General features: G+C 37.0%; 1 protein-coding gene across 6 annotated transcripts in view; it reads left to right on the forward strand.

The window, feature by feature from the left end:
- Positions 1-13,305, forward strand: part of dcaf6 (ddb1 and cul4 associated factor 6) — a 60,145-nt gene that overhangs the window by 25,852 nt on the left and 20,988 nt on the right. For 4 of the 6 annotated variants that reach the window (XM_034922577.2, XM_059028892.1, XM_034922578.2 and 1 more), the window contains exons 7-11: positions 1,291-1,502; positions 2,804-2,897; positions 6,223-6,342; positions 7,274-7,537; positions 8,492-8,647. In XM_034922577.2, coding sequence (XP_034778468.2) covers positions 1,291-1,502; positions 2,804-2,897; positions 6,223-6,342; positions 7,274-7,537; positions 8,492-8,647 — 846 coding nt within the window. The remainder of the gene's footprint in view (positions 1-1,290; positions 1,503-2,803; positions 2,898-6,222; positions 6,343-7,273; positions 7,538-8,491; positions 8,648-13,305) is intronic. The other 2 variants (XM_034922575.2, XM_034922576.2) reach the window with 1 other exon arrangement.

Consider the following 13,305-nt stretch of genomic DNA (forward strand, 5'->3'; position numbering starts at 1 on the left):
TACCTTTGACTCGTCTGTCCAGAGAACATTGTTCTTACAGTCTTATGGATCATCTATGTGCTCTTTGGCGAACTTCAGACGGGCAGCAATGTTCTTTTTAGAGAGCAGTGGTTTCCTCCTGGCTATCCTTCCATGAACACCATTCTTGTCTTTTTCTGATAGCTGAGTCATGAACACTTACAATAGCCAAGGCGAGAGTGGCCTGCAGATAGTCTGGGATTCTTTGTGACTTCCTTGATGATTTTCCGGTTTGTGGTCTTGAACTTTCTCCATTTGTAGACTATCTGTCTGACAGTGGATTGGTGGAGCCCCAAATCCTTACAAATTATTTTGTAACCCTTTCTAGACTGATGAGCATCAATAACTGTTTTTCTGAGGTCCTCAGAGATTTATTTTGATCGTGGCGTGACGTGTTTCCACACACCTGTATTGTGAAGACCAAACTCACAAAGTTTCTGATCTTTATATAGGGTGGGGCCTCCCAAACTCACCCCTAAAGATTATTATTTAAACACCTGATTCTAATTATCCCCTTAATTGAGCTGATAAAACCAGGGGTTCACTTACTTTTTCACATACCTTGAATCTTAATTACTCATTGTTTGTCTAAAACATACATCGTTTTGTTTCAAAAGACATGGAAGTGGTTAATATAAACCCTATTGGATATTTAAGAAAAGACTGATTTTGATTCAAGAAAGCTATCATGGTAAAACTATGGAATTTCCATAATTATCATTGGGGTTCACAATTTTTTTCTCGGCACTGTACCTCTTCTGAGTCGGTTATTCATTAAACTCCTCAATAATGCTATCCAAGTCGTTATTTTATTCCTATAACATCTCAAAAAGCTTGGCAAACGTCCACAATTTTCTTTGAGCGCTGGATGCGGAAGCAGTCATCTTGGTTGTTTATATCTGTGTTATGTCTGTGGTGAAGGTACTATGCGTATTGCTCAGATCCTCCTCCCAGTTTATTTTTTTTTTCAGCTTCTTGGCCATTGAAAGTTTGTCTCTGCTTTTTTCAAAGAAAAAACGACTAGGGACCTGTGAATTACTTACATAATTGCCAAACATAGTATGGAAATTGCTTACCACATTCTCTTAAGGACATCTGGGGGTTCCTGGTGATCTACAAGAGCAAATTACAAATGCTGTCCATATAATATCATTAGATACATTTTTAAATATTACTTTGACTCTTGATGTAATACATGGCTTAACAGACTTATGTACTTGAGGTGACGTGGCTAAACTATGGAACTCGGTTGTTTTTTTCTTTTAATTGTAGGCAACTACATGGGCAGAGGCACCACGGGGATGTGTGTGCGCTTTGTTCCCAATCACCTCTCCAACAAGTCTTGCAGAGTCACATCTTTGTGCTACAGTAATGACGGGCAGGAGATCCTTGTTAGTTATTCGTCAGATTACATATACCTGTTTAACCCCCAAGATGACCAGGCCAAGGAGTTGAAAGGCCCTTCAGACGAGAGGAGGGAAGAGGTAAGTATAGTGAACTTGCCAAGAACAGAAGAAGCTACTACTCTGCCTGCATATCTCTAGTTTTGAAAGAGGTGAAATTCAAAATATGTTTTCAGACTGTAAAAGGGGGAAATATGCAGGTGTGATTAAAATAAAATAAAAGCTATATGGAAACTTAGTTAAATCAATGTTTCAATGTGTCATCAAATTCAGAAGGTCGTTGGTCTTTTTATCCTACTTGTCTTTAGCTAGCGCTGTTGAAATCCTTAGGGGGAGAAATGAGCTGGCTCATATGCAGTGTCCCTTGGTTGTGTTTGCTGTACTGTCTGTTTACTAATCTTAGATTCCTTTCCAAAAACAGCAACAAGAACATGTGATAGGTGTGCATTCACAGAAATAGCAGTGCAGTCACTGATAGCAGAATGTGAACCAGTGAGTCTGAGCCCATGGCTTAAAGGAATATCTCAGGAAATCTGCACTCGTTGTATGGGGTTATGCTTTCTGAAGTCCAACAGGGGGCTCTGTCATGCTAGTACTCAGGATGGATTAAACAGTGGTGGCATAAAACCATGCATGTGTTAATATCCATCTGGTTACAACATAATATTTTAATACAAAAATACAGGTTATAAAATAAGATGTTTTAAAATCTTTTTTGAAATAAAAGTAATGTAATAACTTGAAGAAGAATACTGGTGCTTTTGATTTAATGCTTTGAACAAACAAATAAAAGGAAGTGTGGTGGGTTTTAGACAATGCCTAGATGCAGACCTTTAAAAGGAATGAAGCAATTAAACTCACTAGAGCATGTAAAGGTATTGAGTTTCTGTAACAGACTGCAGATAAAAAAAAAAAAAACAAAGCTAATATGAAAGATAAGAAAGAAAAATAACTAAAGTGAGATTTTATAGTATGCACTGTGCCACGATTCTGATATGGTACAGGGACTGAATGCCAACAGCCAGCTATGGTCAGGAAATATGTGAGCATGACAGGTTGAATAATGGTAAAAATACCACTATGAATCTGAAATATATACATAAGGCAGCGCATTTAACAAACTGCTTCTTAAGGCACTGTATAAGTATGACAAGCTCTGGCAACAAACCACATCTTGAGCGAATTCTCTCTTTGTCTTCACTGAAATGTTTATAATGGCAGATGGAAAAATATTTTGAGATCATTAACTACATGGACAAACTGTACTTCCTCTAAGCAGGTTAATTCTGGCATTGCCAGTTTTATTCGCCTAAGAATGAATTGCATTCTTGGCACGGTGTTTGTTTATCAGCTCTGACAGGAGATATGTTTGTTTTTTGTAGCTGCGACAGCCTCCGGTGAAACGTCTCAGGCTTCGGGGGGACTGGTCAGACACTGGGCCGAGGGCACGACCGGAGTGCGAGAGAGAGAGAGACGGTAAGAAGGGGAAACACGCTAACAAAACACAGACAAAAACTACCACGATAGGGTCTGAAAACTAGGACAACACTTCATTTCAATTGATTGTGTAGTATTTTCCAATAGATGTATCCTCCTGCTGCTTGGAACAGTATTTTTTTTTTTTATGAAGAACAAGATTTTTTTATCACTGCATTCAAATTTCTCAAGCAGTTTCTGACAGCAGTATTTTGTATAAACCTTCAATATATGGGGATTTATCAGAGGTCAGCTAACTGTTAAACACATCTATCTTGAAACAAGTGCAAAGGTAATATCCCCATTTTAACACTGGAATAACATCCAGAAACTTAGTTACAAATAGGAGCTGGTTATGGTTTATTCTGTTTTACTTAAACTGATTTAATTTCTTTCAGAAAATGTGCACTAGTGTTTTCTTCAAAATACTGCTCATTTAAACCATTTTTTGTTCAGTAAGATCAAAGCACCAAGCATCTCTTTTTTAATTATTTTACCTTTTAACCACCTTTTTATGTAAAATATCTATTAAGGAAGATTAATTTAAGGATTTATTTATTTCCGGTTCTCACACAGATTCAGTTTGTTTGAGAGGGACATGGTGATTTAATATTATTCAAATGTAATATTACACAATAGTGATAGGCTTGCCCTCTGAGCTGACAGACGGTCTCCTTTCAATTATTATTATTTATGTCTTAGCAGACGCCCTTATCCAGGGCGACTTACAATTGTTACAAGATATCACATTATACATTATTTCACATTATACAGATATCACATTATTTTTACATACAATTACCCATTTATACAGTTGGGTTTTTACTGGAGCAATGTAGGTAAAGTACCTTGCTCAAGGGTACAACAGCAGTGTCCCCCACTGGGGATTGAACCCACAACCCTCCGGTCAAGAGTCCAGAGCCCTAACCACTACTCCACACTGCTGCTCGGCAGTGCTGCAAGCCTTTGCCCCCCTGATCCGTACTGCTGCTTTGGGGTTGTCTTCTCCTTGGTGACAGAGGGACATCCCTCTCAAAGGTTTTTTCAAAGCAGGCTGCAGTCCAAGAAGCAAGCACTGACAGACAGCAGACTGTGGTGGGTGAACCCATAGCTGCCCCAGTTCCACCGTCAAGAACAGGTGTGGTTCAAGCTAGACAGAGGAGTACAACAGTGGTGAAGCAATAGAAAGGCTATTGGCTCTAAAGAGAAATAAGGCCAAGAGTATGCTGTGATGTTCTGAAGTGGCACATTAGCAGCTGGTAACTAAAATGATATTATATGAAATAGGAAAATACTTGAGTACTTCAAATAAAATCATAATTTGAGTACCTTCATAAATATTCATTACTCAAAAAAAAAAAATCTATATATTTACATTACTTAGCAGTACTTGATTCAATGTTGCTTAGTTTATGGTTGCCCTTATTACGTATTTTGACATATATGTAGTTTTATGTATTACAGATATTTAAGGCCCAATGTTTCCTCTGCCTGTCACCAGACTAGTGTTCAAGTACTTGAGAGTACTTAAATATTTTTTTTTTTTTATTGGAAAATAGGAATCATATCTCTTACGTCCTTCTTGAAATCAGAAATATAACTATGTATTAAAGGCTGAAAACAGTACCTAATTGCTCAAGAATATTATTCACAGCCAATTTGAGAGAAACAGTAGTGAAAAAGTGCAGCATTCACAGTACGATTTTCAGAATTAGTTTTTATTCCTTTTTCATCCTTTTCAATATGTGCAGCCTCTTAATCAGTCTTTCAAAATGTGTCTGTTTTCAGGAGTTATTAAACTGCTGTCTGAAAAATATTCTCAGAGCAAAATAAATGAGAGACAGAGACATCTGTCTCCCAGTGCATTTGGCTACTTAAAGCGCTTTAGCATTTACAGCCATTGCTTTGTTGGAGATGAAATATTGTACTTTTCTTGCACAAGGAACCCATTAAGATCTGCTGTAGTGCAGAAATTAATTTATTTTGTGAGTTACTTAGGAGAAAGAGGGGCTATACCTCAAGTCTGGACATCAACAAATGGGTCCGCACTGACTCCACAAAGTGGTCTGTTGATACTTAGAATGCTTAACATGCTGCATTATTTTGACCTGGTCCTCCCAAAGTGCTGCTGGTAGCAAAGAGACACTTGCAGACTTTTACTAACTTAAGGAACAGATCAATATTTACCACAGGTGGCAGAGAAAAACACACACACACAATTTAAATAGGTAATGTAACCATTAGAAATGAGTACAGTCTAATCTGCCTAAGGGTATAACCTATTTTTCACAGTATTTATACATTTAAACAGAGTATACACTGAAGCTGGATTGGTGATCTTCAATCCCAATTCTTTTTATAAAATATTACTGCATCGGTAACAAAATGCATTATTCTACAGTCCTAAGTATTTACCGTTTCTTTTGAGGCTTCACTTAATTCAGGCCAACAATTCATTATTTTACTTGACTAAGTAAATGCAGACCCATCAGTTTAACGTATTCTACTTAAAAGTACAGTAAATGGTAAACAATGCACAGTGATGTACATTCACAAAATACCCCCTTTTACTTTCAAGAATGGGAATAATTGTTACTAAATGGTATATGTACCATATTCCGTTCTGAAAACTGTATCCATTCATAGCCTGTTCAAAGATCTACATGCCATTTTAGAGTGCTTGAAAATTAAACAGAAATCATCATCGACTTACCTTTAACCAATGCTGTGTTCATTTTAGCACATTAATAGTCCTTTGTAGTCTCTTAATGAAAAGTTTTTCAGTTTCTTTTTTTGCAGCCATTTGCAGGAAATTGCAGAAAAGCGTTCAAGTTCCTGACACTAGGCCAGTGCCCGTTTTACGTCGGTTCACAATGCCTGTGCTCAGTTAACTGTATAATACTGCTATACAGTAAAAAGAGGATTCACACTTACAATATTACACTTGGGTAAATTGTATGATGCAGCATTGGTCATGGTTTTAGATTTTGGAATTTAATACACATAGGCAGGGATACACACTTAAACGATATACACTTAAGTGGGGCAGACTACTATTTATATATGAATCTTGTCAGATTCCTTGCATTATAAGAAACCTTTACTCCACGCAGGATCTCACAATTCACACTTATTCTACAAGAGAATCATTGGGCATCTGCTGACATGCAGCCACATGTGCCTGCACACCACACAAACATTTCTTCTTTTTTATTTTTATTTCTCTGCTCCTGACACTATGGCAAGGAATGGTATTCTATGCTGTAGCCCATACCTAGTCCTCTTTTACAGGGATGAATTCATATGAAAATGTTTCTCTTTTTAGGAGAGCAGAGTCCCAATGTTTCCCTTATGCAGAGGATGTCAGACATGCTGTCACGATGGTTTGAAGAAGCCAGTGAAGTCGCCCAGAGCAGCCGGGGCCGAACGCGATCTCGCGTCAGGGGTAAGCTTTCTCCTTACTTGGTTCTTCTGGAAAGCTTGAGACTTGCATTATACAGTATTTTAAAAAAGGGATTTTATATTGATGTAGTGACAGACTAAAGCAAATATATTACATCAATGTTGATTCAATCAGGTGACCTGCCAGGCAGGAAGTGATTTTTTAGAAACTGCTTGAAAAATAGGTATATCCCTGATTTTTAGAGGTTTTAAAAAACTAGCAAAGAACCAAAACATCTCCAACACAATAAATGGGAGACCAGTAATAATACTGCTCATTTTAATAGGTAAAATGGATTTTAAACCCATGGTTAGTACTTTATGAATATATACTTCTGCTGTTTCCATTCCATCACCACAAATTGCCTTAATTTAAACTACCAGGCAAGGTCTTTCCAAAATAATGTTTTTCAGCTGTTCAGTTCAGTAAGAATTAGTATAAGTACGTCCATATATGTACCATAATTATTATATGCTTGTGTATGCTTCTTATTGCTTTGCTTATCTTTTTTTCCATGAACTAAATTGCTTTGTAGTTATAGATGAAGCACTCAGTCATGAATAATATTATTAATGTAATAAATGTGTGAAAGGAGAGGCTTTTCATTAATTTTATTCCCAGAGGGGATTTTCAGGAGGCTTTATTTGTTTTTCCTGGTCATAGGTTTAAATGCATTAGTTTATGCAAATAATACACTATATATTGTCTTCAATTTATTCATGGCTACTTGGAATTCTGTGAATTTGTATGTTTATTTTTTTGTGTTTGCAAGTTGTAAACCACTACAGTTATGATTAATAGAAGAAAAATGTACATGAAAAAAACATTGTTATCACTGGTGGTGACAAATGGGGGAAATCGTATTAGTGTAGAAACATATTCGCTAGTGATAAACAACTCCAAAAACTAACCATGTCACACACAATGTTGCCAGGTCCTACAGCTCAACCAGAAGACACAGCTTCCAACCCTGAGCTCGCTGCCCAGGAGCAGAGGTCTGGAGAGGGGTCAATGGAGGTGGAAGCTGTGGCTGAGCCGCTTCCTCAGCCTACCTCCTCTTCCTCCACAATGATTGCTCCAGCCCCGTCCACCTCCTCATTGAGGAGGTGGCCCCCCACAACCTCCCTGCTCTCCTCCCCCGATGGTGAGCAGAAGACACAGGCCTCCACGGCTCCGCCACATGAGCCCACTCAGCCAGGTAAGCCAATCACCCCTTACAGAGATGTCCAAAGTATTGATTAGTACTGACAAACATAACAGCACACATCAGTAAATCAAGCCTGCTTTTCTGTAATTGCTTATTATATTTGGTGAAAAATTTTATGTTAAGGCTTATGTTAAACAGTGACGGACAAATATGTTGGCGAAAATTCAACAAGAGGAACCTTTGCTGCAGGAAATAATTCATATATATTTTTTGGGGTATTTGAAATAAAGTGTCTTACTCAAGTCTTGTGTATCATGTAATCACCATGAAACATGTCAATGCTTGAAACATAGATTTACAGATTAGTATAAGCCTCTATCACTAATTTACTCAAGTATGTCTTATGTATATAATTACACATTTTAAGGAAAAACACTAGTGACTTCCCAGGGACTCAATACAAACCTGGGTTTTCCAGTTTATTTTTTAGTAAACTCTCTGATTCCACAATAAATATTACTACAGTTGGTGTTTGTTGTGAGGGTTGAAATAATAACAGCTTCACAGTGTCCTGTGGAGTGGTGTAATCAGATGTGCGTAGTGCAGTATAGAGAGTGGCTCAAGTCTGTCAATGGCACAGAGAATTGAATGGAAACCTTGCATTGCATCTAGTTGGGATCTCCTTTTTTTCCTTCTTCTTCTCTGAGTTCTACTATATATAACAAAGTATCTGAAAAGATCATTAAATATGAGCCTATAAGGTGATCTAATTCCTAACTGAAAATTGCAAACTCTCTTCAAAAATACTGAAAAAAAATATTTTTTTTTTCTAAATGCACTCCCTAAATGCATTCATGAGAGTGCATCTAAAAGTCAATTTTCTCTAAATACAAACAGAACAGTTGCACACTTTTTTCCTCTGCATCTGTATTCTTTCTTTCTTTTTCTTTCTTCTTTGCTTTGCTTTATGTTCATTCACCTCCACTTTATTTTCTGCCCTGTCAGAGACCCGGCCTCGGAGGTTGCCGGTAAGTCTAGTTTGCAGGCGTTTTCAGCGGCTGCTTCTGATGGCTGAACGACAGGGGCAGGACGAGCAGCCTCCCTCCCACCCTGTCCCTGAGCCTCCCACTACCGGGGGCGCACAGGGCCCCACCGCTGCAGGTTAAACTTGTATATGTGTATTTTCTACTAAAGCACCCGGCACACCTCCTAATGCAGTACTTTACTTGCTGCGCGATAATGCAACCCCTAGAGCTTTTTGCACTGCCAAAAAAAAAATCCAAAAACCCAAAGAAACCTGTCCCTTGTACTGTATATAACAGCCACAGAGCTTCAATGTGAGCACCGGTATTACTTCTACTACACTTATCCCAAACACTGTTCACTTTGGCAATTGAAGATAGATGGTCAAGATCCAAGAGCATCATATTTTCTTTTGAAATCTATTGTGACACATTTCTTAGTTTTGTTTGAGTGAAGTTTTAATTCTGAGAGAACCCTGGGATAAAGGAGTTATTGCCAAATTCTCTGCCTGTGGAAGATTCAATTCTATATTGTTGGCCTTGCTGCTCCTTGGAAAGGCTATATAGTTGATATAAAATGAAGGTAATAGAGTTTAATATTATTCAGTGTTCTTTTTTTGCCTGAAATCTTCTAATTCCACATTTTGTAAAAACTTTCTAGAGGAATGTATTCCAGCTGTCTGAAAGTCTGTAATGTGTAATGTGCTATTTCTACTTTTATTTTTTAAATGGGTAAAGCAAACCATTGTTCATCAGATGTTTTATATAAAGCTGAATGACTTTCTTTAAAATGATCTAAATGACCACATCTTTAAAATGGTAATTTATGACACTTAAAAATAAATAAATAAATAAATAAATAAATACTAATTGAACAACTGTAATATATCACAATTTTATATTCTTAATTAAAGCTAAAAAGTATATTTACAAACTAGACATAAAGTATAGAATATGTGCCATACAAACACACATTGACTAATATTTTATTACTGTAACCCTGGCCTGAACCCTTACCATACGTTAACCAAATTAATTTGAAAATGTATTGCATGGAAATATAGCGAACTACAGATAATTACACCATCATTCCTGTTAATTATTCCCTGAATAACATGAAGCATGTATGGGATCTATTTTATAGATTATTAAAAAGGAGGTCAGGGTATCGCAGACAAAGAGGTGCGTTAGAATAAGTGATGTGTTCATCTAAAAATGTCTTGGAATGAGAATAAATTCCCCCAGAGTCACCCAGTGACCTGGATCCTAGTCTGTGGCTAAAAACAGTAAGTCAGACTGCCTTCAGTTATTTATTTCTCCATGTCTTGACATAATAGTAAACACAGAAGCATGGTTACAATCCCTTTTCTGGCCTGAACAACTTGATATGTTTCCATTCCATTTCCATTCTATGAAATGTTTTAAGCGTAAGCTGTGCAGTCGTTTGTTTTTGTTCGTTTATTGCAGTCGACAGCAGTGTGGAGTAGTGGTTAGGGCTCTGGACTCTTGACCGGAGGGTTGTGAGTTCAATCCCAGGTGGGGGACAATGCTGCTATACCCTTGAGCAACATACTTTACCTAGATTGCTCCAGTAAAAACCCAACTGTATAAATGGGTAATTGTCTGTAAAAATAATGTGCAAAAAAAAAATAATGTAATTGTATGTAAAAAAAAATAATGTGATATCTTGTAACAATTGTAAGTTGCCCTGGATAAGGGCGTCTGCTAAGAAATTAATGATGATAATAATAATAATAATAATAATAATAATAATAATAATAATAATAATAATAATATTAATAAAATATGAATGTATTGGTATTTTGCATGTGGTATATCCCAAGCAATAGGGGCCTCACTTCAGTGCACAGTACAACACCACTATTCAGTGAATGGCAGGGGGGTTCAGGTCAGGATGGAGGTGTGTTCATAGTTGTTGAGGGATAGCCAGTGCCATTGTCTCTTGCATAGGATGAGAACTAAATATTGTTCACAAGCACTGAAATATGCTTTAAAATATACAATTAAATTGCTCAAACCTTCCAAAAATAAATATCTTCAGGGTGGGCTTGAACTTGGCTACAGGGGTGATTGGATTTATAAACATTAGGGCAGAGTGTAAGAAAGTCTGGTTGCCAGGTGTTTTGCCTATAGATGCTTAGACAGACCCAGACCCATTGTTCCTGGAACTGAATTTACACTGTATAGGGAATGAGCAATTAACGATTCTAAATGGTTGACCAACTTGTTTAGGGAATGTTCTACAGCTATGGCCAAATGTTTTGCATCACCCTATAGAATTAACAATCTTACAGAGAGATTTTTAAAATGTGACATTTCGAAATCTAGCATGAAATATTGTACTGCTGTTCTGCAATATCATTGTGTAGTTTCTTTGATTACATAATGTTAAATAAAATATCTAAATTCTGTTCCTATAGTTTTATTTATTTATTTAATGTCTCAATCCTAAAATTCTAGGTAATGCAAAACTTTGGCCATAGCTGTAGATGACGTGATTGGAAGCCGTGGAAAAGAAGAGAACTGAAATATTTGGATGTGAGTGGTTCTAGTTTTTGTGCTGAAGGGTGGAATGGTATTAAACCAGAGACCACAAGAACCATGGGTTAAAGGTGTGTTTTTTTTGTTTTGTTGTTTTTTTCTTCTATCAGCAATACAGTCTTGGTTTTTAAGGTACTTGTAATATGCACTGGGATTGCTTATGAGAAGCTAAGTTTTTATGAGCTGTGTAGTGTAACTATTAGGATCTTTATTTAGTACTCATATCTCATAATCCAGTACTTTTGCCGACCTGTCACAAACTGACATTTAAAATCACTTGGAGTTCTTGCAAACTGTTTGTCTTTTTCAACTTTTCTTACCTAGGTGACCTGCTGTAACTAGCAGCATTCACACCTCTGCAAGGTTAATGTCTTAATGCGTGTAAAGTCAGCATATGCACATTCCTCCTAATTATACCTTTAAGAGATCCTTCACCCCTTACCAATTGGGAATGGAGTCCACACCCCTTGGTGATTTTCAGTATGTGAATCAAAGCTTATTTCAACAGCGAAAAGGACTGGTCTAAGTGTCCTTGAGTTGGTTTAGTTTCTTTTAGTATTTCATATTCAAGATAGACACAGTTTCTTAAGTGGCAGATTAGTAGCAGTTCCTTTTGTTGAAGCCATTTTACAACAATGAAATAAACTTTAAAGACTGTATTTTTAGGTGTCTGGATTTGCTGCTGAACAAAAACAAAACTTGCATATGAGCTTCACATTCCTGGTGCTTTTGGGATAGTCCTTCTGTCATGTCTGCCTATTGCCAGGGCTCTGTCCTGTGCTTGTGGCTGAAATGCTGGCTGTCTGTGCAACACTGAATAAAGATGTTTTGTATAGAGCAGGGGTAGGTAACCTTGGCTCTTCCAATCCATTCCACTGCAAGACTTTGTTCCAACCAGACCCTTAATAGTTTAATTGACCCTGTTGGAGGTCAATTAAATAATTAAAGGTCTGGTAGGAACAAAGTCCTGCAGTGGGATGGATTGGAAGAGCTAAGGTTACCTACCCCTGGTATAGAGGAACATCTTCACTGAACACATTCCTGTTCACAGTGTTAATTTTGATGTTGCTGCAAGTTCCTCAGCCACCATCTAGTTCCATTAGGTTTGGTAATGCTTGTATTGTGAGCATGGCCATGGTTAATTGTTTTACTTTCTCTGTTCTGTTTGTGCTTCTGCAGTACTCACTTTTTTAAATATATTTTAACCAACAAAATTGCATGAAAAAATAGTACTAGTTTTATAAGACTATAGGACCAATATACAAAGATGAGGTGACAACTGGGAATGTGTTTGGCCTTACAGTAGGTTAGTCTGTAGGTGTATATGATGCCAAATGCTTAAAGCAGGGGTGTCCAGTCCTGGTCCTGGAGGGCCGGTGTCCCTCCTGGTTTTTGTTCAAACTGTATCCTAAATTAGTTAATTTGACCAATTATTACCAATTATTGTTCTAATTAAGTAATTTAGGGCACAGTTGGAACAAAAACCAGGCGGTACACCGGCCCTCCAGGACCAGGATTGGACACCCCTGACTTAAAGGCTATGGAACTAGTTAAATATTTCCAGTAAATCTTACCTATAATTGCATTGCCATACTTTACAGGTATCACTTTCCTATGTGAAAGTATCACACAATATGGTAAAGGAATTCAGGCATTTTCATTTACATTCAGTGCTACACAAAAAGTACTTTTAAAAACAGAATGTGTTCACCATAATATATGCTTTTATCCCATGGAAATATGAGACCTATGTAGTGAATGACAACATATAATTAGATTGTGGGTTAACTAGATTATTTCATCATCTTTATGGTCTTTTTGTTAAAACTAAACAACAGCGAGCATGCAATTCTCATTCGTTTATTTTCTATGCTTTGTTGTATGCAAAGCAGAATTTACATTATAATTATCAAGGACAAAAATGATTGTTGAATTGCATAATATACAAGATCACACTAAAATGTAGTTTTTCTGTAAAGCCCAACATTAATACCAGTGTCAGTCCTGCTTAATCCATTTAACCCTTCTGCTACAGCGCCACTAGAAATCGTTCATATATGAACAATGATGTAATGGTGTCGTTAAAAACGCACATTTTAAGCCTTTTTAAACAACCATTGGTTGCTTACCAAATGACTGGCATCAAAGGCTCCAGCAACCAATCAGAGATGGTTTTATATACTTTCAAAACTAAAGTTAGATAGACAGAAAGCTAGACAAGTGAGTTTTAGTTTT

Source organism: Acipenser ruthenus, chromosome 8 (genome assembly GCF_902713425.1).
Source record: "Acipenser ruthenus chromosome 8, fAciRut3.2 maternal haplotype, whole genome shotgun sequence".
Classification (NCBI taxonomy): domain Eukaryota; kingdom Metazoa; phylum Chordata; class Actinopteri; order Acipenseriformes; family Acipenseridae; genus Acipenser; species Acipenser ruthenus.